The sequence below is a fragment of the Erinaceus europaeus genome, chromosome 16, assembly GCF_950295315.1.
Source record: "Erinaceus europaeus chromosome 16, mEriEur2.1, whole genome shotgun sequence".
In the NCBI taxonomy this organism is placed as follows: Eukaryota; Metazoa; Chordata; class Mammalia; order Eulipotyphla; family Erinaceidae; genus Erinaceus; species Erinaceus europaeus.
Window position 1 is genome coordinate 28,189,419 of NC_080177.1, and position 27,337 is coordinate 28,216,755.

At 45.9% G+C, this 27,337-nt stretch overlaps 1 protein-coding gene across 1 annotated transcript in view; it reads left to right on the plus strand.

Annotated features, from left to right (window-relative positions):
- The window catches only part of SPTB (spectrin beta, erythrocytic), a 191,124-nt gene that overhangs the window by 81,167 nt on the left and 82,620 nt on the right, over positions 1–27,337 (plus strand). Inside the window, exon 2 of the mRNA XM_060175718.1 lies at positions 10,639–10,840. Coding sequence (XP_060031701.1) covers positions 10,693–10,840 — 148 coding nt within the window. The 5' untranslated portion in view covers positions 10,639–10,692. The remainder of the gene's footprint in view (positions 1–10,638; positions 10,841–27,337) is intronic.

Consider the following 27,337-nt stretch of genomic DNA (forward strand, 5'->3'; position numbering starts at 1 on the left):
CTGGATTGACTCGTGTCTAAGTAAGGTAATTAAAGAATTCACAGTTGTGGAAATTGACAGTTGTTTCACTAGTATTTTATTCCCTGAGTTGGAGCTTAGTGGCTTAAAAGCCTCTTTGGTTCTTTTTCTTCCTTGTAGGCTATGATAGCCTGAGGGCTTTTAAAGTACAAGTAGGCTTCTTAACTTAATCACTGACTCCTGATCAAGAGATAAAGCAGGATGGGGCAGAGATAATCCAGTGGTTATGCAAAGAGACTCTCACAGCCCCATGGCTAGACCACTGACATATATATCTTCTCTGAGTTTCCTGATTAGTTCTCTGTCCCCTGGTGTCAGCACAGGGCCTCCCCACACACACACACTGCTCCAGATTCTGAGGGCAGTAGTAATGGAGACTCACAGTTGCATTCGGTGAGTCTTAGGGGAGTCCTCTTCTCCCTTCAGCCATCTTTTTGTTGGTGAAATGGACTGGAGGTGGTGTCTCAAGTGGTAAACTGCCGGACTGTTGCCAGCCACTTAATCACTCTTTAGGCTCCTCTCTGTCCATGAGCCACACATGTTTGCACTCACCAGTGATTTGGTGGGTTCCTGAAGTCGTTCTAGTTCTGTCTTGTTGTGGTCCTAGGTGGTCTCCTTTGGTATTCCTAGTTGACCTGGGAGAGGAGAGGAGAGAAACATAGCTGCTGCTGCTCCTCAGTAGGAATGTTTAAGGACATATCTATCCATCACTATTTTTAAAAGAAAAAATTTTCAATAAAGATAGATAGATAAGATAGATAGATAGAGTCTGACCACAGAGCCAAAGCTTTCTTCAGTGCATTGGAGGCCAGGCTTGAATCTGGGTCTCCTACATGCCGAAGCAACATACTACACAAGTGAGCTATTTCATTAGTCCTCCATCAGGATGTTTTTAAGATTCACCAACTGGGACTGGGTGGTGGCCTACCTGGTTTAGCACATACATTGCAAAATGCAATGACCCAGGTTCAAGCCCATTTTCCCCCATCTGCAGCAGGGAAATTCATGAACAGTGAAGCAGTACTGCAAGTGTTTGCCTCTTCCCTTTGCCACCTCCCCATCGTTTCTCAATTTCTCTCTGTTTTATCAAGTAAATAAATATTTAATTAAAAATAAAGGGTCCTTCAACTGCCGTTAATGTTTTTTGATGGTTTTAACATTCACCATATTCTACATTCCTTTCCATAAGGAAGTGGTGGGCACAGAGGTCATCTTTAGCTCCCTAGCTCCTCAACCAGTGCTACAGAACATTCCTGCCTATGTCACCTTTCAGACCTCTGTCAGAATTGCTGTGTGCTCAGTGCCCATGAGCAGAGGTAGCTGCCCTCCAGAATGGGCAGGCCAGTCCACTCCCCCACCAGCAGGGAACAGGGTTCCCTCGCACGTCACCACTCACTCCTCACATTGTCCAGCCTGATAATGTTTGTCTGTGCTGCCTGCTTGCTTTGCCTCACAGTTCTTGGATAGCTCAGAGCTTGGCTGTCTCTTCAGAGTGCATTAGCTTTGTAGATTTCCTTTCTTAGGAATCACTTGTCCATATCTTTAGTGACTTACTTAAAAAAAAAATCACCTTTGAAAGGGAGGAGAAGGAAGAACTATGGGAATCTGGCCTCACCAAGAGTGATAATGAGAACTGGGGGAGGAGTGGAACGAGGAGGTGGAGCAATCACTAGTGTAGGACAATCACCAGATTTCCTGAGTCACCTTCACTGTTCCTGCCACTTGGGTGTAACGATAATGGAGGACCTGTGGGGTTGGGTAGGAGGAGAAGGCTGACCTCACTCAGATTCTGGGATAATGTTATATGCTTTGTTTTAATTAATTTATTTGTTAAATTTCTGTAATTTGGGGGTCAGGTGGTGGCACACCTGCTTAAGCACTCACATTATAGTGTACAAGGACCCAGGTTCAAGCCCCTGGTCCCTACCTGCAGGGAACAGCTTCACAGGCAGTGAAGGATGTCTGCAGGTGTCTCTTTGTCTCTCTCCCTCTCAGTCTCCCCCTTCCTTCTCAATTTCTCTGTCTCTACTCAGTAATAAATAAAAAATAAAATAAGGACCAGCGTACGGGTCCTGGCTTGAGCCCCCGGCTCCCCACCTGCAGGGAGGTCACTTCACAAGGGTGAAGCAGGTCTGCAGGTGTCTGTCTTTCTCTTCCCTTCTCTGTCTTTCCCTCCTCTCTCCATTTCTCTCTGTTCTATCCAACAACGACAACATCAGTAACAACAACAGTAATAACTACAACAATAAAAAACAACAAGGGCAACAAAAGGGAATAAATAAATATTTTTTTAAAATATTAAAACAAAATAGATATTTAAAAATTGTAATTTTTTTTGAGAATTTATTATTTTCTCTTCTCCTTCAGTCAGTGGGGCTCAGTGCCAACACTGAAAATCCACCACTCCTGGTGGTCCTTCCTTCTTTCCTTCCTTTTTCTGTCCCTCCCTTCCTTTTTTCCATTTTATTTGATAAGACAGGGAGAAATTGAGAGAGGAGGGGAGGATAGAGATGGAGAGTGAAAGATAGATACCTGCAGGCCTGCTTCACAGTTTATGAAGTGTCCCTGCTGCAGGTAGGGAGTGGGAGCTCGACCCAGTCCCTTGTGTGGGTCCTTGCGAATAGTACTATGTGAGCTTAACCCGGTGTGCCACTGTCCGACTTCTCTGTTTATTATTTTTTAAACTTTACTTATTTATTTTAAACACACACACCCAGAGCACTGCTCAGCTCTGGCTTACTATGATACTGGGGATTGAACCTCAGAAGTCTCAGGCCTAAAAGTCTTTCGGCACAACCATTATGCTATATCTTCAGCCCAGTATTATCTTTTTTTAATGTTTGAAAAATTGTATTTGCTTAAAATGTAAGGGGGAGGGGCGAGATGTCAAAATTTCCTTTTTTGAGACGAGGCACAAATAAAGTCATGGAGACACATGACACAGCAGTGGAGTGGGAGACACATGGATCCTCCTGGCTGGAAGAGAGTTGGCATAAGAGAGGATATGAGCTCAGCAACTGGGAATGCAGGGTTTGGAATTAAACCATGCCAAGAGTTGCTCTGAATGCTCACAGAATAGAGGGTTGTCATTATGGAAGGGGCAGTGTAGGGTGGTGTGAATGGGGCCAAATACAGACAGAGAGGGACAATTACACAGGGTGAGGTGAGAAATGACAAGAGCCTGAAGGGGAATGGGAGCCTTAGAGTATAAAGGAGTGGTATAAAGAGAAAGACACTTGACAGAGACTTAATGACTGGCCTTGGTAATTCATAAAGCTTGACTAATGCTCAGTGTATATCAGTGAGATATCTGGATGAGAAGTGCATGGGTCAAGAAATATAGTGGGATGGGGGGGGGTGGTTAAAAAGACCCCAGAGGGGCTGGGTGGTGGAGCACTGGGTTGAACATACACATCACCATTTCCAAGGATCCGGGCTTAAGCCCCTGGTCCCCGTTTAAGTAGGGGGAAGCTTCATATATGGTGAGGCAGGGCTACAGATCTCTTTCTCTCTTCCCCTCTTTCTCAATTTCTCTCTTTCCTGTCAAAATAATAAGAAAGAAGGGGAAAAAGGAAAAAAAAAAATACGGCTACTGGGAGTGGTGGATTCATCATACAGGCGCCAAACCCCAGTGATAATCCTGGTGGCAATTAAAAATAAAAGACAACCCCACCAATGTGTCCTGCAGCTCCACTTCCCCAGAGCCCTACCCTACTAGGGAAAGAGAGAGGCAGACTGGGAGTATGGATCGACCAGTCAATGCCCATGTTCAGTGGGGAAGCAATTACAGAAGCCAGACCTTCTGCATCCCACAATGGCCTTGGGTCCATACTCCCAGAGGGATAAAGAATAGGAAAGTTATCAGGGGAGGGGATGGGATACAGAGTTCTGGTGGTGGGAATTATGTGGGTTGTACCCCTCTTATCCTATGGTTTTGTCAATGTTTCCTTTTTATATATAAAAAAAGAAAAGAAAAGAAAAGAGAGACCCCAGAGTTTGAACTTAGTTCTACAGAAGGAGGAGAATAGAAGATAATCTAAACAGTGCTTATTTAGGATGTTGTCTCTCTTTTCCCCTTTAACCATTCCTAGTGGACACTTGCCTCTGTGTACGGTAAGGTGCTAATAGATGCTTTTAAAATAGAGGACTTATGAATCAATGTTTCTCTCAGAGCTGAGTAGCACCTGTTCTCCAACCAAATCCCTGTAAGAACTGTTGGGGCTGTGATCACACCCCACACCCATCCCAGCAGCTGCAGTATAACTGGAACCAATTATCAGTGGGAGATTTTTTTTTCCATGATGGGGGTAGACAAGTTTTGACATGTGAGTCCCTGCCTGGTGACAGAAATTGGAGCCAAGGATCTAGGTAAGGCCTCACCCAGCAGCAGTGGATAAGGCTGACCAGGACTGTATAAATGCACAGGAACCTTGATGACAGGAACCTCAAGAGTCTGAGAAGAGCAAACACCCCCCCCCCCCCGCCACTGAGGGGCGGTAGCCAGGCAGGGTCAGGATAGACAGTGAGAATATGGAGAAGCAGAGTGTGTTCTGGGCGGGGGGAGCTGTGTAGTTCAGGTACATTTATCATATTTGTCTGTTTACCTGGGCCTCACTGTCATTCCCCAAGGTCCTGAAATTTTCCTGTTCTGCCATCCTAGGGGCCTTGTGCTCAGTCTTAGCCATACTGAGATAGAGCTGTAATTTGCCAGTAAAGAGAACTGATAGTGGAGGTGTCAGACTAGAACTTGGTGGTGGAGAGGGGGTCAGAACTGAAGGTAGATTCAGAAATCTGAGAGAGAGAGAGAGAGAGAGAGAAAACGCACATATTTGCATGCATACGAATGTGTTCATGTATTTGATTATTATTTTTAAATATTTAATTTATTTATTGGATAGAGATAGAGAGAAATCTAGAGGGAAGAGGGAGATAGAGAGTGAGAGAGAAAGAGATGCACCTGCAGCCCTGCTACACTGATTGAGAAGCTTTCCTCCTACAGGTGAGGATTGGGGGCTCGAACATGGGTCCTTGCACAAGGTAATGTGTGTACTCAACCCAGGGTGCCACAGCCCAGCCTTATATTTTCTTTCTTTCCTTTTTTTTTTTTTTTTTTACTAAAGCACTGCTCAGCTCTGGTTTATGGTGGTGCAGGGGGATTAAACCTTGGAGCCTCAAGCATGAGAGTCTCTTTGCATAACTAATATGCTATCTACCCTTACCCCATATATTTGATGTTTTTTTTTTGCCTCCAGGGTTATTTCTGGGGCTTGGTGCCTGCACCACAAATTCACTACTCGTAGAGACTTTTTTTTCTTCCCTTTTTGTTACCCTTGTTGTTGTGGTTATTATTATTATTGTTGTTGCTGATGTTGTTGCTGGATAGGACAGAGAGAAATAGAGAGAGATGGGGAAGACAGAGGGGGGAGATAAAGATAGATGCCTGCAGACCTGCTTCACCCTTGTGAAGCGACCCCCCACACACACAGGTGGGGAGCCAGGGGTTCAAACCTTACACTGGTCCTTGCACTTTGTGCCATGTGCACTTAACTTGCTGCGCTACCGCCTGACCCCCTATTTGATTATTCTTTATGGCTTCTGAATGTGCAAATGAGATGATGACAGGAAAGAATGGAAAATATTCCTTTTTTATGCCACATAAAAAATTAAAATTTCATCTTATGAGACTCAGTAAGTAAAGAAGGAAGATTTTAAGGATTTAGTCTCCTGATATGGGTCTGGGTTACCATGCTACCAAAATAGGTTTAAGGTAGGGGAGGGGGTTTCAGGTGGCCTAAGTGGGCAGGAAAAAATAGACAAGAAGTGAAGGGCTGGGGTAGAGCAGTGGTGCACACTGTTGAGTGCAAACGTTACTGTGCACAAGAACTTGGGATCAAGCCCCCACTCCCCGCCTGTAGGCAGGAAGCCTCATGAGGGGTGAAACAGGTGTGCATGTGTCTATCTTTCTCTTTCCCCCCTCTACCTTCCCCTTCTCTCTCCATTTCTCTATGTTCTATTAAAAAGAAAGGAAGGAAGGAAGGAAGGAAGGAAGGAAGGAAGGAAGGAAGGAAGGAAGGAAGGAAGGAAAAGACTGCCACGCACAGTGGATTCATAGTGCTGGTACCAAGCCATACCATAGTCCTGGTGGCAAGAAAAAAAAAAGTGGTGAAGGAGTCAAACCTAGTGTTTGAGGGAAAATAAAGGTAGCATGAGTCCAGATCCTCTGCTGAATAAAGCTGGTGCCTAAGCTATTGCACCAGCTCCCACCCAGACACCTACAAGTAAGAGTGACCTCACTCCTGTGCTTCCCGTTTCCCACCGAGATACTCCTCTGGGCTTTGCTGCTCCTCATGTTTTGTGGTGTAAGGAAGAGAAAATGGCATGGAGAAGGGGAAGAAAAAGACAAAGTTCACCTCTCCTTTTCTCTCTCTGTTTTGTTTTTGTTTTTGTTTCCAGGTTTATCACTGCGGTTTAGTGCTGGCACTATGAATCCACTGCTCTGGTGGTCATTTTTTTTTCTATTTTATTGGCTAGGACAGAGAGAAATTGAGAGGGTAGGAGGAGATAGGAAGGAAGAGGGAAGGATAGACACCTGAAGACCTGCTTCACTACTTGTGAAGCGACCCCCCTGCAGGTGGGAAGCTGGGGCTGAAACTGGGGCCTTTGGGCACCCTTGCTCTTAGTGCTATGCCCCCCCAGCTTTTCTTGACACTATAAGGCTGGCTAAAGCCCAGGGAGCTCCCAGGGGCACAGACCCGAGAGCAGCTACCACCATGCCAATTTCTTTGCTTCGGCATGGCCCCCGGGGGTCCATTCACTGCACACAGGAAGGTGAGATTCCCAGGTCTAACAGCTAATCCCAGACACAGATGGCTTCCTGGGCACATGCGAAAGGTGGGGTTGTGGGTTGTGTCATGATGCTGTGAAACCTGTTTGCTAGACAGATACTACTTCTTCAAGTGAGCACTCTATAGGATCAGATGAGTTTTTCAGTCCCAAACTGCAGGCAAGTCTAGGGATCAGAGGGTGGCAGGGGTGAGCCTCTGGACTGGGCACTTGGACATCATCTGTCCAGCAGCCAGCCAGGCAGGTGTATGGAAGGGTCACATGCAGCAAAGCAGACTCAGCTTCACTTTGAGGGGGGCCTGATGGGCTAAAAAGAGGACTTAGGAGGGACATGAGGGCGAACTGGAGAGTAAATTAACAAAGATCTCATTTTTAAAAAAGGCCATCTACCTGTGTTTGCTGGCTAGGAGATGACGTTTAGGGTCCAATTTTAGCTACATGCTTGCTATCCTCAGTATCTTTAAAGGATCACTCTAGATGTATGCATGGGTTCTTAAAAATGTGACTAGATCACCTCATTTCCAGACAAGATCGCATGTTCAGGATGGTATGGCCGTAGACAGTCACCTCATTTCCAAACCTTCCTCAGATACCACTGTCACTTCCCTGCCTCCCCGTCCTTACACAGCCCCACCCTAAGTCCCTGCATATTCTGTTCGTATACCCTGCATATTCCATTTGCTGGTTTCTTTATAACCAAGCCTTTGAAGGGCCATGAGGACAGTATTGAAGAGACATGAGTGACAATGGAGAAGTGCTGTGTTGAAATAGGTTTTAAGCATATCTTGGGGTTTGTATTTTCCTGAAGTAACCATCTGTATCTTTCTTTTTTTTTTTTTTTAGCCTCTCACAGCTGATTCTCCCAGCTTCTCCCTCCTGCCAGTGAGCACACTGGCCCGCCCCCCTTGGCTCTGATGGGCATGCCATCTGGGCAGACCGCTGGGGTGGACATGCCTGGGGAGGGAGGCTAGATGGAAGACAGCTTCCCTTTGGCTTCTGAGTCTTCTTCCCTTTGAACCTGACCCTTCTAAAAACAACCCTGAGTTGTGTGTGTAGACACGCATATGTGTGTTTTCACATTTCCAGCAGAGCGGCTGCCTGGCTGTTGCCTTTTTCTGAGCTGCGGTCGCAGGAGGGTTGGCATTTTAAAGCAGGATGAATTGCCACCGAGTGGCTGCGTTTCTGCACCCGTAGCCATCAATCTTGTCTTGAGCGCTGGGCCTGCTGGTCTGCCTACTTGGGCTCATCTTTCTGGGGCAGACTTATTTACAGAGCCACAGTAAAGGTAATCTCACTCCCCCACCCCCCACAACCTGGGCCTCTCTTAAAAATAGCCTGAGACAAGGACAGCCAGGGTCTAGTTACCTCCTGCACACAGGATCTGATCTCGCCTCTTGCTTTTGGCAGCTTGGCCTTTCTGGGAGCCACAGAGAGATTCATGGTCTAGGGAGAGGCACTGAGGTCTGAGGCTGCCGGTAACCCCCCTTTCAGGGGCATGGGGAAAGGTCTACATGATGGGGAGTACTTCCTGTTTGGCTGAGCACAGTGTTCAGGGAACAACTCAGCCCTGGAAGCCATGTGTCCATGTGAAGAAGGCAACAGGCTGCTCTGAGTGCAGGCCTGGCATCACTGTATACTGTGTTTGGGTTGCTGACTGCTTCCTCACTTCATACCATACCCCCTCCTCCTAGGAGCAAACACCTCTGCCAAGCCTTAGAAACTAGTGTCCTATCTCCACGTGCAGGGTTCTTGTCCTCCATTGTGTTCCTAAGACCTGTCTGGCTTTCCGGACTTGGGGGCAGGGTACACTCACAACTGTGGTCCAGTGTGATCTTTGCTTCCAGCCACGGTGGCAATTCCTCAATGACCTTGGGGAGGCTGCTTCCTGTGCTAGGACTTGCTTTTCCCTTGGTACCATTAAGGTAGATAACCTTGGCTCTCCATTAGGGATGTGGTGGGATTGATTAAACAGATGGGGGAGAAGGAGTCTGCAGTGATTCTGTCTCTGGGAAGTGTGAGTGACCGCACTGTGGTATTGCTGGGAGTGGTGAGTTTGCTTCACTTCTTCACGCTGGTGTCCGCTTAAGTGTGTGTGAGTCTCTGTGTGGGGTGTGAGCAGTGGGTGGGGTGTGTGTATGTGTGTGAATGTGTGTGCGGAGTGCATACAAGCTCAGAGGGTTTACCTCATAGCTCACTAAGGCTCAACATGGTCATTTTTCTGCCTGTGGCCACCACACACACACACACACACACACACACACACACACAGCCTTTTGCTCTGTGGGACTTGAAGGCTGTTTTCTCTGATAGAATTAATAAGAGTCCATTATGCTCCCAGGGGATAGTGGGGGTGATGGAAAGGCAGGCACAGGTGAGGAAATTGAGACTGTAGTGGGACCTGGACATTCCCTGAAGACCCAAAACATTTAAGGCCTAGCATGGCTTCTAGCCTCCTGCTTGCTTCTCTCTCCAGTTCTGTCCTCATCCTCCAGTCACATCACAGGATTTCTCAACTGTGTTGTGCTCTCTCCACTTTTGGAGCTTTGCACCTGCATGCTACTCCCTTCGTGTGAACTCATCCCTTTCCACCTTGACAGGGATGCCTCTAGAAATCACCTTGAGCAGCCCTTTCTAGATGCTCGGCTCCTGCTCAGAGTCCCCCACCTTCTTCTCTTCTCTTCCAGATGTGGCACACATCCGTTACTGTAACTTCTCATCTGCTTGTCAGTGTATATGCCTGTGAGGACAGGCCCTTCCTATCTTACTCATAATTGTCTAGCACAGCATCTGCCACCTAGCTGGGGTTGGGCACATAATTCTAATCATGGATGGGTGGGTGGGTGGATAGGGGGGTGAATGAGCAGGCAAGGTAAATGATGGACAAGTGAAGACCCAAGACTGTGTCCATTGCGTGGCTCCATCATCTAGGAGTATGTGAGGGTGTGGGTGTGTGTGTGTGTGTGTGTGTGTGTGTGTGTGTGTGTGTATCTCCTTATCACCACCATCTTCAGCACCATCACACTGATGATTTTAATGGGACAACAGGCCTCTCTGGGCCCCTCAGCCTGTCCTGAGATTCAACAGGAACCTTATCCAAACATCTGCTCACACTTCAGAGAAGGAAAAACTTAAGAGCTCTGCTTTCTGCATGTAGGAGAAAGAAACTTCTAACACAGCTGCAGGAGCTGGGACTGGGGCTGGTGGTGCTGGTGGCATTTGGAAGCTCACATTCATCCCCCCTTTGTGTTTGTGTCTGGCTCAGCCTCTACTGCTCCTTCGCAGCCCTCCCCCCACCCCACCCCCGCCATCCCAGCTGCCCATGCCTGCCTCCCAACCCCAGATGAGGTGGTGGCACTGGTGCTGAGGAAAGGCTGCTCTTTCTTCTAGCTCATCCCTTAACCCCTGGCTCCCAAGAGAGCCTCCTCTCTGTGCTCGCACATTTATAGGAAGTGGGTTTATAGCAAGCTGCTTGCGGCGTCTGACGTCTCCACCTGCTGGCCGTCCTGACCCTCACTGCCTGCAGCTCTCTGTCCCTGCCGCCACTGCTGCTGTTACTGTTGCTGCTGCTGCTGCTGCTGCTGCTGCTGCAATATTTTATAACCAAAGACCCAGAGACCCCGGGTGCAAAGCATGGCCAGGCACAGGGCATGGCGTAAGGCTCCTGAAAGGATCTGCTCCTGTTGGATGCTCCAAATAAGTTTCCCCTGAGAAAAAGTCCAAAGGGGGTGGGAGGTAACACTCTGACTGTGTTGCTGTCTCTCCTCCCCCCACCCCCAGGGACTTTTCCATGAAGACTGAGGCAGGCATCGTTGCTGCTAAGAGCCTGCTGACATGACATCGGCCACCGAGTTTGAAAATGTGGGCAACCAGCCGCCGTACAGCCGAATCAATGCCCGATGGGATGCCCCGGACGATGAGCTGGATAATGACAACAGCTCGGCCAGGCTCTTTGAGAGGTCCCGGATCAAGGCCTTGGCAGGTACCTCTTGGGGCTGTGGGGGTTAGGGGAGTGGATCTCACAACCATAGGTCTACTCCCCTCCTGACCTGCAGGGAGTCTGTGTTGGCATCAGCCCTGGCTGGCAGGGCACTGCTGGGGACATGTTGAGTGGTTCTGAGAGGCTGGGCCCTGGGGAGGGAGCATAGCCTTACAGACTCTCTCTTCTGTTCATCCCTGCTTCCTCCCAGGAGGGAGGTAATGCTGGGAGAGCCCTGCTCTCTGCTTCTGTCCTGAGTGACCTGTGGCCAAAGTCAGGAGAGAAAGTCTGGGCAAAGGAGTGGCTGGCCAGGCAGAGGTACTGAATGTGCCTTGGTTTCTCCTAGGTCCCAGACGGAGGAAGTATCAGCGTCCTCTCTGTGATCCCAGAGGGAAGAGTGATTGGATAGGAAATTGAGAACTGATAGCATCCTCTCCACACTGCCTCAGAAAGGAGCTTTTTCTAGACTAAACCTCTCATTCTTACACTGGAATTAAATTTTCAGTTACCAGGTTCTTACTAGATGTGGAATGTGTGGGGGGAGGGAAGTGAGGGTGAGAGAAGGAGAGTGTGGGGAGAGAGCAGGAGAAAGATCATGATGGGGGGGAGAGATGTTTCTTAAATCTGCCCAGTTGAAACAAATTTTCCTCCCCCTGCTGGCTAAGATCTCACTTAGGAGTCTCCCCCCACCGTCACCACTGTGAGAATTGCCTCCCTGGAACCTGCCCAAGGGTACTTACACTCTGGCCAGTCCTTGGCCAGGAAAGTTTACGTTATATGGGATGGTGTGGAGGATGGGGTGAGTAGAGGGTACAGGTTTTCTACTCAAATCAGAATGGTTTTCTCTGTCGTTGATGGTATCCATCTTCTGCCTTATAAAAGGACACAGTGTTCCCCATCAGCACTTTCTGGAGTAGTTTCCATGCTACTGCCTAGGGCTCATGACCCCACCTGCAGTTACTGGGAATACTGTTCCAGACTCCCTCCTTCCACTCCATTCCTGGATGCCTTGGTCTCCGGCTGACCTTGAGACATGAGCAGGTCCTAGCTGCTCTGGGGCTATAATGATATGTGTTTGGGTCTGTAAAAAGATCTGTGAAGGGAGCCGGGTGGCAGCACAGCGGGTTAAGCACACATGGCGCAAAGCACACAGACCGGCCTAAGAAACCCGGTTCAAGCCCCCGGCTCCCCACCTGCAAGGGAGTTGCTTCACAAGTGGTGAAGCACATCTGCAGATGTCTATCTTTCTCTCCCCTTCTCTGTTTTCCTTTCCTCTCTCCATTTCTTTCTGTCCTATCCAGCAACAATGACAACAATAATAATAACAATGACAACGATAAACAAGGGCAACAAAAGGGAAAAATGATCTCCAGGAGCAGTGAATTTGTAGTGTAGGCACCGAGCCCCAGCAATATCCCTGGGGGAAAAAAAAAGATCTGTGAAAAGAATGAGATGCCACATTCCCCTGTCATGATGGGGAATCCATTCAAGTTTCAGCCATTATCCATTGTGTTCTTGTTCTTTATATGAAACTTCCTTTCTTTATCCTCCAACTCTTACCACTTCTTAACCCGCCAGATCATTCCTAAGTTTTCCTTGGGGACAGATGATAGCACCAAGTCTTTGATTTTGTTTATGCAGATGGACCACCCCCCCAACCCTTGCCTGTTTGTTTTGTTTTAGATAGAAAAGGCAGAGGAGGGGCCCAGGTGGTGGTGCACCTGGTTGAGTGTACATGTTGCAGTACCCAAAGACCCGGTTCGAGCCCTTGGCTCCCACCTGCATGGGGAAAACCTTGCGAGTGGTGAAGCAGGGCTGCAGGTGTCTATCTTACCCCCTTCCCTTTTGATTTCTGGTAGTCTCTATCCAAGAAATAAATAAATAAAGATTAAAAAAAGAAAAAAGAAAAGGCAGAAGAGAAAAAGAGAAAGACCACAGTACTGAAGTTTCCTTCAATATGGTAGGGGCTGGGATAGAAGCTGGAGTGTGCAAATGGCAGAGCAGCACACTACCTAAGTGAGCTATTTTGTCAGCCCCACCTGTCTGGCTTTACCTACTTTATATCTTGGTGCTGACTGCGTCAGACTGCAGCGTACCTGGTGCTGCAGATAGAAGGAGAGAGGTAGCATAGCCCATGAGACCAATCCAAGGATAATGTAGGAGCTGGGCTGTTTTTTTGAGGAAGGATCCTTTGATGTGTTTTAAAGATACCTTGTGTCTGTAAGAAACCAAGGTAAGTTCCATTTTTAACAGTTATCTATTGTGCTCCTGCTATTTGCAGAACTAAACTCCTGGCCAGATGTGAATGGGGAGGAAGAGCCACAGAAATGAACTCAACATAGCAGCTGTCTCTAAGACGTTGATGATCTGTTAGGGAAAACAAATGATGTTCGTAATTAATTAGCGCAAGTAAAATTAGAGATCTATAGGAAAAGAACATAATTAAATGTCAATAAGAGATAAAGGAGGAAGTAGGGGGGGTGTTTGGGGGTAGAACTTTGGTCCTTGAACTGGGAATTAAAGAGTATGTGTGACTCTTGAGTTTCTCAAACTGTCCTGTGTGTAACCAAGTGTTATAAACATCCAGGGAAATTTGTGGGAAGTGGCTGATCAGGAAATAGTTGATCAGAATCTTCACGATTCACGACTGTGCCCAGCTGTGCTTGTTCCTCACTAAGAGTGTGTGTCTTAACCATCAAAGAATCTCAGTATTCCCCCAGGGAGCCAGGAGGCATAGAGCAGAGAGTCGCATGCCTGGATCTTAGTGTTCTGTAACATCTGACTGACAAGTAAATGTGGAAGCTGGGGTCCATCGGGGATATTACAAAATCCTAAGTAGACTACTGAATTTCCCAAGAGCTCATTCCAAGTGACCTGTCAGTGAAGTGAAGGCTTTGGAAAGGTCCCAAGCAGAGTGGCATGCAGGAAGGTAGGCCGAGCAGAGAAGGGGAGTGTCTGTCTCCCCCAGTTTTAACTTCTTGACACTCTGGTTTCAATATTGCCTTTGGGGATGCTTTGGCATCTGGGCAGGGACAACTCTTCAAAGAGGCTTAGCCACCTTTCGTGTTCTTATATCAACAGGCTCTGTAGCTACACACATGCGCCTAAGAATGCTCAGGAGGGAAGGCATTCAGTCTTGTATTTCTTCTTTCTTTCTTTCTTTCTTTCTTTCTTTCTTTCTTTCTTTCTTTCTTCCTTCCTTCCTTCCTTCCTTCTTTTCTTTTCCTTTCTTCCTTTTCTCTTTCTTTCTTTCTTTCATCAGGGTTATTGCTGGGGCTCAGTGACTGTACCATTTCCAGCAGCTTTTTATTTTTTGGTAGAGAGTGAGAGAATTCCTCTAGGTCTTTCTCTACTTAGTGACCTGTTGATTAGAAGACTTGCTTTTGAGGCATCAGGTAGTGCATCACCTAGGAGTGAGCACACATTACCATGCATGAGGACCTGAGTTCAAGACCCCCAATTCTCATCAGCGAGGTGGGGGAGCTTCACAGTCAGTGAAGCAGTGTTGCAGCTATCTCTTTTTCTCTCTGTCTCTCTCCCTTTTATCTCTTTCTCAGCCTCCAGCAAAAAAAAAAAAAAAAAAAAAAGGTTGCCTGGAACACTGGAGTCATGTATGCACCAAGCCCCAATGATAACACTGGTGGCAAATAAAATAAAATAAAAATAAGACTTGCATTTATTTAACTGGACTCCATTTATTTTTTAATAAAAAAAAAAAATATCCCACCAGTGTTAACACTAGGGCTCAGTGCCTATGCAATAGATCCACTGTTCCCGGTGGCTTCTTCTCTCCTCTCCCCTCCTCTCTCTTCTTCCTTCCCTCCCCCTCCACTTCCTTCCCTTCCTCCCTCCCTCCCCCTCCCCTCTCTCCTCTTCTCTTCTCTTCTCTTTGATAGAAAAGACAGAAATTAAGAGGGAAGGGGGAGGAAGAGAGGAAGAGAGAAAGACACTTGCAGACCTGCTTCACCACTCATGAAGCTTCCTCCTAGCTGGTGGCAACTGGGGACTTGAACCCAGGTCTTTGCATGTGGTAGTGTGTGGGCTCAACCAGGTACACCACTACCCAGAACTCTTGTTTGTTTGCTGTTTTATATAGAGACAGGCAAAGAGGCAGAGACAACCTGGGTTATGGACATGACAGAGCAGCACAGTATCCATGTGAGTTATTTTGCCAACGTTTCTCAGTCCATTAAGTCAAATTTCTGCAGCTTAAAAAAAAAATCTCTAGTTTGACTTTCAGACCACTCCCAGCATCCCCTCCCTGTGTCAAAATAAACTAGTTGACTGAATAGTCTGTGTAGAAATGACCTCATTGGTGTACAAGCACCTATTCTCTCTACACCTGAGTCTGCCTAAACTGAAGAGAGGAAGCCAGTAAGGAAATGTTGCCGAAGGCAACATTTAAGGGAATGGGCTTGACCTTGTCAATACTAAAGGGTGGACTGGGGTCTGATAGGAATATTTCCCCAGTATCTTCCTAGCAGATGTTAGCTTTCTCAATGCTAGCATCCAAAGCTAGCAGCACTTGGCCCTGTTTAAGTGGTGGGTAGCCTGAGGCTTCTTCCTGAACTGGAGGCAACTCTCTGCTCTGAAGTCTGCCTCGGGCACCTGCCTACTCTTTGAATCTGCTTTGAAAGATTAGAGGAAGATGAACAGCTGAGTTCAAGTTCCTACTCCTCCCAAGAGATTCTAACCTTCATGCTTCAGCAGAAAGACTCCCAATCTTGGGGCAAGTGGCGGCTCAGCCAGTAGAGCACCCACGTTCTCTTGCTGGAGCACTCGAGTTCGAGTTCCCTGTATCCCACCTGCAGTGGGGAAGCTTCATGAGTAATGGAGCAGTGCTTCAGGTGTCTTTCCTTCTCTCTGTTTCACTCTCCTACTGCACACAATCTCTCTTGTCTCTCACTTCTATAAAAAAAAAGGAAGAAAGAAAAAAGGAAAGAAGAAAGGAGAGAGGGAGTGAGAAAGAAAGAAAGAAAGAAAGAAAGAAAGAAAGGAAGGGAGGGAGGGAGGGAGGGAGGAAGAAAGAATGGCAGAAAGAAAGAAAAGCAGAAAGAAAGAAAGAAAGAAAGAAAGAAAGAGAAAGAAAGAAAGGGAAGACAGCTCCTAGTGTTTCCTGAGCCATACTCACTGTCACTCACCACATTTCCTGTCTTTTCTCTTTTCCTATCAGGAGGCTTTTGGTAAACATTTATCTGAGTAAGGGATGAAGCACTGCAGGCTGTAGGGTATTTAGTAGCCAGGATGCCCAAGCTCTGTGCTCTCTCTCTCTCCTCATGCCAGACAGGGCTTCTGCCTGTGTGTGCACCCCCTCACACTTAGCTGAGTACCCCAGTGACTCCTGTGTGGATGCTGCTTCAGGGCAGAAGTGACCTAGTTGAGAGAGGAGGAAATGGAGGAATTCCAGAGAAAGATGCCTCCAAAGTGCAACGCAATGCGTTATCCTCTCTCCCCTCCCACTTCTTCCTCACTCCCTGTGCCTCCCATGCCCACAGCTGGGCACCCTGTGTGCTGCCCATGACCTGATTTCCAGCTCCTCAGTGCACAGAGGCCTCTGGAAGGTTACAGTGCAGAGAGCAATCTGGAGCCACCTCTGCTTTTGGTTCCTTAGACAAATTCCCTAAGAGCTAGACTATATACACAGTCACCCTTTCAAAGTGTGCAGAGTTGTATAACCCACTCTGGTTTTGCTTTTAAATGGGAACCCATGCAATCTTCAAACCAGAGAAGAGCTTTCTTTTGGGGGTTATCTGTCTGTAACCTTGCTGGAAATGAGATGAGGCTGAGTGGTGGGGTTGGCTGAGGACATTCAGGGAACACAGCAAGGCAGCAGGTGCTCTGCGAGCTGTGTCCCTGTGCTCTGAAGCACACAGTTTGTTGCCATTTTGAACTCTATCTTCTTGATTCATGGTGCCCCAGGCCCAAGGTTAAGTTCTGTGACCTGCAGTTACTCCATCCTCAAACCCTGTTGCTCCCAGCCCACCCTCCTTGGATCCTTGGCACTCCCTAGGGAGGTCTATATGAACTCCTTCCTGACTAGGAGTCAAAGGTGGCACTCTCCTTTGACCCCCTTTTTGCCTCCTGAGCCCAAATGTCTCATGGTCTAAGAAGGGCTTTGTGTCCAGAAAGTAAATGATTTTTTTTTCAGGATAATGGAATTTCACCACAGTGAGAGAAGTCTGTAGCTTCCAAGCAGTCTGTTAAGTTGACAAGTTTAGATGTAGTGACTGGAGACTAAGACATTGGGTGTTAATGGTCAGAAGGTCTCTTTTCAGCTACCTGTGAGAGCAAACAAGGCATTGTTAATGAGAGGCTGGGAAAACTATTTTCTTCTCAGATTGCAAAACCTCAAATGGAACTTGATTTTGAGGCCAAATATTGAGAAAACACACTATTTGTGGAAATATCTGTAATCATTACCAATCACTTTAATGCACTGTAGAAGGGAAAGAGGAATCGATTCAGTAGTTTTCTCATGGACTGGAGCCATCATGAATTTCCTCTCCCACACCCACAGGTCACTGTGGGGACAAACCTGCAGGACAGGCCTGTCCTCCTGCCCATGCATGGTGTGACCTAGGACTTAATACCTTCTCCTAGTGTCTCCTCTTCCTTCTCCATGAAAGCTGTTCTTTCTCTTTGGGAATGCTTTGCTGAACCAAAGCTGTTCACCTTGTCTGAGTTACTGCTATCTATCACCATGAAGATGCTTTGTCAAGAATTAATACACTGAGATTTATAATAACTCTCTGTTCCCTCTGCTTGTGGTGTACTTGGAGTGAGCCATGTTAATAGTCCCCTCATCTCTGGGACCTTCCTGTGGGCTGTTAAGCTTTATTCCCTAGGGCAGGCTCTGACACCAGGCCTTGGCTATACTCAGGGTTCCTGGCAACAGTCATTCCCCACCTACCTCACTGGGCCCTCCTGAATGCTGCCTGGCTGAAGGGGTGCCAAAGGTGCTGTTTATAGAGTACCTATAAGAATTATTTACTCCTCCCACCCCACTTTTTTTTTTTTTTTTTTTACCAGAGCTCTGCTCAGCTCTGGCTTATGTTGGTGTAGGGGATTGAACCTGGGACTTTAGAGCCTCAGGCATGAGAGTCTTTTATGCTATCAACCACCCTACTTCCCCCTTTTTATCATGTCACAAGAGACAATGAATGACAAGGAGGCTGGTGGCAGCTGATTCTCTGAGAGTATTTTGCCTCCAGGTTCTTCAGGCTTCATATTGTCACAGCTAGATCCACTAGGGAATCTTGCTTTCTAGCCTAGTGAGAGGGAAGTCAAACAAATAATTGTGCCCGTGTCTCTCTACCTCTAGACATATGTGCATAATGACACGTGATGGTAAATGATATGGAGAAGGGTAACAGAGAACTATGAGTTTTGACACAACTCACAGGGTATATAACTCATCCGCGAATGAGTAGGGACTTGTTTGAGAGTATGGGAGGAGCAGTTGGTGGAGTTGAGGGAGGCGGGTAGATAGGAATCACATCACAGGGGGTATCTCCAGGATCTGGGAACAAAGCATCAGGCAGCTGAAAAGTGGTGGCTAGTAAGCTGAATGAGGGGATGACTTGCAAAGTTGTGGCAGAGTTGGAGGGGCTGTGGGTGAGAGCATTTAGTAGGTAGAGCTGCTGCATACTCAGCACAGGAGAATCTGGGGGGACCCTCAGTAGAAGGTTCTGAACCACTTGCAAACCATCAAAGTTCCACCAGAGGGAAATGGTTACATCTGGGTTTTTTAAAGACCACTCTGAGTGCAGCAGGAAGAACAGATAGTGCAGAGGCAGTGAGCCAGCTTGGTAGCCATAAGTGAGGAGAAAGTGACTCATGCCAGCAACTTCATTCTGCTGTCCCCTGCTGCTCTCATCTGCTTTCCCTAGTTAGGGGACCTTGGTCAAGTCACTCTTCTGCTTCTTGAGGCCTCAGTTTTCTTACCTATAAAATAAGGGACTCAAACCACATGACATTCAAGCCCTTCCAGCTCTGGTAGTCCAAGAAGAAGCCATATGTGGAGCAGCCTGACCTTGTGCCACTTCACAGGAACTGTGTTGTCTCCCTTCCTGGTGGGGGGAAGGAGAGTCAGTCCTTTTTAGGAAAGTGGTAGATGCTTCAGAAATTCTCTCTGTTTGTTAAAGGCTGGGCTGAGGCTGAGTCCTGGACTGTCTTGACTTCTGTGGCTTGGTGACCCTGCAAGACTTTCTGAAGCCATTGCCTGCACACATATCTCAAAAGAAGGCAGGTTATAGCTGTTAACACCCCCTTTATAAATGAGGGAGATCAAACTGAAGAACATACTAGGGTGGGACTAGAATCCCAGAGTTTTGGTTTTTTACTGTTATTCCTGGACTTTACTGCTCTGGGTTGACTTTTTCACACAAGAAAGATAGAGACAAAGGCGGGGAGAGAAAGATACCATAGCACCAACATTTCCTCCAACACAGTGAGGGCTGGGCTTGACCATAGATCCTGAACATGACTAAGCAGATATACTACCCAAGTGAGCTATCCTGCCAGGGTTTTAAAATCTTCTCAAGAGTAGGGGAGTTAGCATAATGGTTATGTGAAGGACTTTGATGCCTGAGCACCTGAAGTCCCAAGTTCAGTCCTCCACATCACCATAAACCAAGGCTGACCAGTGCACTGGTAAAACAAGTAAATAAAACCATTCCAGTGATATTCAGGTTACAGCACCTGTGCTGTCCCGACTGTACTTCAAACACACATTATCTCCTTTGAACCCCACCCCAAACCCCCTTTCCAATTTTTCTGTCCACTCCCAGCCTCTCGAGCCTCTTAGATCAAAACCTGGCACTCACTGAATTTGTGTCATATACTCTCTGAATGCTGTCCCATGCCAGGGCCAACTCATTCTTGATGTGTTCTGTGGTCCAAATCAGCTCCTCTGGTTTCATTCCCATAGTCCACAAGTCCTGTAGCTGCAGAAGTCTCTCTCAGCTAGGGAGGTATTACTTTATGTAAGACCCTCTAGCCTCTTCTCTGCCCAGAATATAAAGTTCAGATTCCCTGGACTGTCATTCAGCTTCTTTGCTTTGGGTAAGTTAACTGCTTCTCATCCTTCCCTGTACACACATACCACCACCAACAACAACAACAACTTACCAGTTTCCATTTGAAGGACTTTGAACAAGTTCCCTTTCCTTTTTTTTTCAAGTTTTTTTATTATATTTATTTATTTATTTTCCCTTTTGTTGCTCTTGTTTTTTCTTTTTGTTGTAGTTATTATTGTTGTTATTGATGTCAGTGTTGGATAGGTCAGAGAGAAATAGGAGGAGAAGACAGAGAGGGGAAGAGAAAGATAGACACCTGCAGATCTGCTTCACCACCTGTAAAGTGACCCCCCCCTGCATGTGGGGAGCCAGGGGCTCGAACCAGGATCCTTGTGCTGGTCCTTGCGCTTTGCACCACATGTGCTTAGCCCGCTGCACTACTGCCCGACTCCCACAAGTTCCCTTTCCTTTCCTGTCATTCTAAAGTTATGATCATCTTTAAATCTCAGTTTAAAACTAGCTTTCCTTGAAAAAACGTTTTGATTTGAAACTGGTCTATGAAAACTTGTCTTTTTTCCTATAATATCTATCTACTCATCTCTCTCTAAATATATATCTTTACACACACACACACACATGTATGTATGTATACACACATCAGTATCTATATATCTATATATAGATCTGTATAAATATATATAGATTTAGATAGTTTCTTTTTTATCTTTTTTTTCCCTTTTGTTGCCCTTGTTTTATCGTTGTTGTAGCTATTATTATTGTTATTGATGTCATTGTTGTTTGATAGGACAGAGAGATATGGAGAGAGGAGGGGAAGATAGACACCTGAAGAACTGCTTCACTGCTTGTGAAGTGACTCCCCTACAAGTGGGGAGCCGGGTGGCTCAAACCAGGGTCCTTATGCCAGTCCTTGTACTTTGTGCCACCTGCGCTTAACTCACTGTGCTACCACCCGACTCCCAGTTTCTTTTTTTTAATATTTATTTATTCCCTTTTGTTGCCCTTGTTTTATTGTTGTAGTATTGATGTTGTTGTTGTTGTTGGATAGGACAGAGAGAAATGGAGAGAAAGATAGACACCTGCAGACCTGTTTCACTGCCTGTGAAGCGACTCCCCTGTAGGTGGAGAGCCGGGGGCTCGAGCTGGGATCCTTACACTGGTCCTAGGACTTTGCGCCACTTGTGCTTAACCCGCTGCGCTACTGCCCAACTCCCAGTTTCTTTATTTTTTTAGATAGAGGCAGAGAGGTAAAGAAGCAGAGAAAGAGAGTGAAAGAGACCATAGCACTAAACTTTCTTCAATGTCATGGGGACCGGGATTGAACCTGAGTCATGCACATGGCAAAGCAGTGCACTATCCAAGTGAGTTATTTAGCTAGCCCTTTCCTATAATATATAAAGACTCAAACTCCCTAAACATTTCCCTTCTTAACCTGAGGAAAAGAAAAACCCCAACTCAATGGGCTTAATACGAAAAAGCCATTGTTTTCAGGCTACTAGTGGTCCCTGGGCCATGAATGGTACCTTTCCTCTCACTTGTCTGTCTGACTACCAGAATTTTCCTCCAGAGCTTAAGACTGTGAACTGGTACAAGTATAGATATTCTCAAGGAAGATCTATTTTTAACAGTCATCTCCCCCTTTGGATTTATGAGCTTTTCATCCTATTTTGCTTTGGGAACATCTGTTGTTTTTTATCATATACATGTTCATTGCAGAAAGTTTATAAAATATAGAGAAGCAAAATGGGAAAAAAATGTCAGTCTTACCAGTTATTTCTAGTAACACTCAGCTTTAGCTTTACCACCTTCCTCTATGAATATAGTTCTATGAAACTAGCATCATATATGCATGTACTTTAATAACCTGACTTTCCCCCTTCAATGTATAATATCCTTTCTTGCCACTGAAAGTTCTACAACCTTATTCACATTCTCATAAATGTACCAAATTGTTCATTGATTCTGTGTTGAGTATGCTCTATTTTTTTTTCATTAGTAGTATTTATTTTTTTTTTCTTTTTTTTTCTTTTTTTTTTTTTAAGAAAGGATTAATTAACAAAACCATAGGGTAGGAGGGGTACAACTCCACACAATTCCCACCGCCCAATCTCCATATCCCACCCCCTCCCCAGTGGCTTTCCCATTCTCTATCCCTCTGGGAGCATGGACCCAGGGTCATTGTGGGTTGCAGAAGGTAGAAGGTCTGGCTTCTATAATTGCTTCCCCGCTGAACATGGGCATTGACTGGTCGGTCCATACTCCCAGTCTGCCTCTCTCTTTCCCTAGTAGGGTGGGTCTCTGGGGAAGCTGAGCTCCAGGACACATTGGTGGGGTCTTTAATCCAGGGAAGTCTGGCCGGCATCCTGATGACACCTGGAACCTGGTGACTGAAAAGAGAGTTAACATACAAAGCCAAACAAATTGTTGAGCAATCATGGACCCAAAGCTTGGAAAAGTGGAGAGGAAGTATTAGGGAGGTACTCACTGCAAACTCTAGTGTACTTCTGCTTTCTTACTTTGGTGAGTATGCTCTATTTTTAATATTTACTTACTTTATTTATTGAAAAAAAGAAAATATGCTGAGAGAGGAAGAGTCCAGAACGCTCCTCATCTCTGGCCTTTGCTGGTACTGGGGATTAAATCTTAAGACTTCAGAGCCTCAGGCCTGAAAGCCTTTTACATTACCATCATCCTATTTCCCTAGCCCCTTCATCTATTTTTTGTTTGTTTATTTGTTTGTTTGTTTTCGGTGGTGGTGGTAGAACTAGGGTCTCACACTTTTGTATCTCACCTTCCCCATTCAGATAAAGAGGCACCACAGTGCTGAAGCTTCTGTTTCCCTACCACCTCTTCTGTGAGGCTGTGGCTCTGGCCTGTGTCATACACATGACAATTCAGGCACCCTATCTGGAGAGCTGTTTTTCCAATTCCTACTACTGTTTTTCCAATTCCTCTATTCTTGAGAGAAATTTCTTAAAGGACAGGAGGCGTGAAACACTTGAAGAATTTTACTGCAAGCCATGACAGAAATTGCCAGGCTAGCGTGGGGGTGCCTCTTCCCAGGCATGTACTCTCTGGGTTGGAGAGAACTCGACCAGAGCCAGCCTGGGCTGCTACTCACTCAGTGATGCGGGAGATAGATGATTCAGGAACCAAGCTCGTGGTGGGATAAGCAATGCAATGTCTTTATTGATCAGAGAGACAACACTTTTGTGAGATAGAACCGGAAGTGGCAAGTCAGAAACGGCTATGGCTAGGAAAGGGGGTGGAGAAAGGCAAAAGCGGACTGGGAAGGTAGAAACTTCCTTAGCAGCTCTTGCGAGGGTTTTAACTGGTGGGATTAATATTATCTGGCAGGCAGGGAGGGTCTTAAAGATAGATCAATGGGTTTTCAGGCAAAACAATGATTATGTAGACAGGCCATATATCAGGAATTGTGAGGGCTCACAGATACCTGACATCTCCCCCTTTCTTTTTATCTAATGGCCATAATATCAGGAATGTGGGGTGCTTTGTGAGGCAGGGAGTCTGATAGGACGAGGCACACCTTTGAGGTTACTCCTGTCCCTCCTTGCTCAACCTCTCAGTAGAGAGAGAGACTAACAGGATAGACACACTCCTCAGGTCAAGCCCTGCTAAGCTCAGCCACATCCTCACAATTTCCTGACATCTCCCCCTTTCTTTTTATCTAATGGCCATATTTAAATGGGTCAATGTCTGTAAAAGACTCCATTTATGTCAGGGGAATAGCAGTGTAGTGGTAAACAGAATCCTTTTGGGCAAAAACCTGAATGATGTCGTGCAGGTGTTTTTAAAAGAACTGGAATAAGACAGGGAGAGAGCAATAAGTAAGAGTAGCAAGGGCCAGCGTGAGGCCGAGAGGAGGCCTGGTGGGCTGAGAGGGTGGGGGCTGCCTGATGGGTGGAAGGGGGCGCTGCCTGATAGGCGGAGGAGCAGGGGCCTGATAGGCTGAGGAACGAGAGGGGTGATCTGGCGTTGTAGAGTCCCGAGACAGCTGGCTGCAAAGTCCATGGCCTGCTATAGTTGATCCTTGAGAAGACCAGCAGTGTAAAGGGAGTGTCCAAGAGCTCCACCATCAAGTCTGATAGAAGTGTCAGTCCAATGCCAATGACCAGGGGAAAAAACACTGCACGTCTTATCTTGATGGGGGAGGACAGCCACTGGAATTTTGCTTTTCTGTAGAGAGTGAGCTGAAACCACCAAAAGGTGACAGGTGAAGCAGAAGCAGGAAGGGCAGACAGTGATGGGCGAGAGAAGAGCAGTAGAAAAGTTTTGTCCTTGGACTTTGTGAGTCAGGTTCTTCAGATTGTGCCAGGTCACATCATGGGTTTCTGGGGCATTGTAGTCATGCCATCTTGTGGACAATGTCAGAGGGCAGGGGTCCAGATGGTTTTGGGATTCCATATGAGCAGTTGGTTCTTCATGTGAAAGCTTAACAAGAAATAAATAGATGGACCCAGAACTGGGTGGTTGTGAGTCCAATGATATTTTATCATTTGGCTTAAAAATAGGGGGAGTCAGGTGGTAGCACAGCGCATTAAGCACACGTGGCGCAAAGCACAAGGACCAGTAGAAGAATCCTGGTTCAAGCCCCCGGCTCCCCACCTGCAGAGGAGTCGCTTCACAGGCAGTGAAGCAGGTCTGCAGGTGTCTGTCTTTCTCTCCCCCTTTCTGTCTTCTCCTCCTCTCTCCATTTCTCTCTGTCCTATCCAACAATGATGACATCAACAACATTAATAACTACAACAGGGGCAACAAAAAGGGAATAAATAAATATAAATTTTTTTAAATAGGCTCTTATATTTAAGATAACCCCATTGAGGACTTCCAATGACTTCTGGGATTCTTAAGACATCAGGAGGTGAAGTGGTACCAGAGTATACAGGGACAGTGAGCACCTGCTATAGCTGGGGAGAGAGAAGTCGGAGGAAGAGCCGAGAGGGAATCTAGAGAATATGTGCCAGGAGAAGGAAAGAGTCTTGATCCTTAGGAGAGAAGTTTGTTCTTTGAAACCTCTTACTTCCCAGAGTGACTGTGTGGGGGTTAAGGAGGCTGGATTTGCATCCTTTTGTGGTGCTGGGCTGCTCTTTGCCTCATAAACCACCTCCCTCTCCTTTTCACCTCTCTCTTGTGGGCACAGTTAACTATGCTTGTGATTTCTGTCTGATGAAAAGGCCCTGAGACAGGAATACACAAAGGAGCTAGACTGTCTTGAACAGGAGGAGAGAAAAACAGTCTCAGTCCCTCTCTCTCTCTCTCTCTCTCTCTCACCTTCTCCCTCTCCCATACCCTCTCTCACCTTCTAGTGTTGGGGTCTTTCACATGTGTGGTTCCATGCAAGCTTGAAGCCCGAAACCTGGGTCTTCCGGTATGGTAAGGCATGTGCTCTACTGACTGAGCTATCTCCCAGCCCCTGATATTTTCTCTAGCAAAAGAGAAATGTGTGTCTATCTGTACTGAATAAGTAATATATACATATCCAGTGGACAAAACTCAAAATATATAGAAAGCAAATGACATGTTTTTCCAGACACCTAAATCATCTCCCATAACCAGTATTATTGTTTTCCCCAACTTTTTGAAAAGCCATACATTGTTCCATACTATGTTTTCCCCCACCCAGTAGATCTTGAAGATTGCTTTATATTAGTACACAAGCAACTCCCTCAGTCTTTTAACAGATATATGAAAATGCCATTGTGTGGACATACAATTTTCACTTAACCTGCCCCTTTTTGGTGGACATTTATATAGTTTCTAGTCTTTTTGCTATTTAAAAAAATTCAGTTAATAACTTTGTGTAGAACATTTTGCAAATATATAAGTTCATCATCTGTAAGGTAAATTCCTAGAAATGAAATCACTGGGTCCAAAAGTATGTGCGTTGATAATTCCAATTGGCCTTGCCAAATTGCCTTTTATAGCGTCTCCAACAACGTATGAATTTCTCACATCCTTGCCAACACAGTATTTTACTGAACTCTATTTTTTTTATTATTGTGTAGACAGAGACAGAGAGAAATTGAGAGAGGAAGGGGAGATAGAGAGGAAGAGAGACAGAGAGACACCTGCAGCCCTGCTTCACCACTTTTGAAGCTTTCCCCCTGCAGGTGGGGGCCAGGGGCTTGAACCTTGGTCCTTATGCACTGTAATATGAGCGCTTAACCAGGTGTGCCACCGCCTGGTCCCCGAGATAATTATTTTTAAATTTTTTTTTCCAAAAGCATTTATTCATTTCATTTTGTTGCCCTTGTTTATATTGTTGTAGTTATTATTGTTATTGATGTCATTGTTGTTGGCTAGGACAGAGAGAAATGGAGAGAGGAGGGGAAGACAGAGAGGGGGAGAGAAAGACACCGCAGACCTGCTTCACCGCCTGTGAAGCGACTCCCCTGCAGGTGGGGAGCCGGGGCTCGAACCGGGATCCTTAGGCCGGTCCTTGCACTTTGCGCCACGTGCGCTTAACCCGCGGTGCTACCGCCTCACTCCCCTGAACTCTATTTTTTTTAGTGATTTAATATTGATTTACAAAATTATGAGATACACAGGTATAATTCCACACCTGTCCCACCACCAGAGTTCTGTATCCCCATTCCCTCCACTGGAAAATGCATTAGTTCTCCCAAGATCACAAATATGGGTTAACTATTATTTTTATAACTATCTATACTTATATATGTTACCCATTTATTTTTCCTCTGGTACTACCTTTTTTTTTTTTTTTTTGCCTCCAGGGTTATTGCTAGAGTTTGGTGCCTGCCTGTGAACCCACTGCTCCTGGAGGCTATTTTTTTTTCTCCTTTTGTTGTCCTTTTTTAAAAATCTTTGTTGTGGTTATTATTATTGTTGTTATTGCTGTCGTTGTTGTTGGATAGGACAGAGAGAAATCGAGAGAGGAAGGGAGGACAGAAAGGGGGAGAGAATGACAGACACCTGCAGACCTGCTTCACCGTTTTAATTTTTAATTTCTTTATTGGGAAATTAATGCTTTATATTCAACAGTAAATACAGTAGTTTATACATGCATAACATTTCCCAGTTTTCCATATAACAATACAACCAGGTCCTCTGTCATTCTTCTTGGATCTGTATTCTTCCCCCTACTTACCCCAGAGCCTTTTACTTTGGTGCAATATGCCAATTCCAGTTCAGATTCTACTTGTGTTTTCTCTTCTGATCTTTTTTTCAACTCCTTCTCTTTCTTTTTAAGTCACATCTACTACTTCTGGGTGTCCTTCCCTTTTTTATTTATTTTATTTTATTTTATTTTTCCTCTTCTCTCTCCAGGTCCTGATGGAATTGAATTCAGAGCCCTCTGGTGATCTTCCTTTAACTTTTACCCCTCTGGGAGTATGGACCAAAATTATTATTTTTTATTTTTTAATTCATATTTATTTATTAATGAGAAAGATAAAAGAGAGGGAGAGAGAGAGAGAGAAAGAGA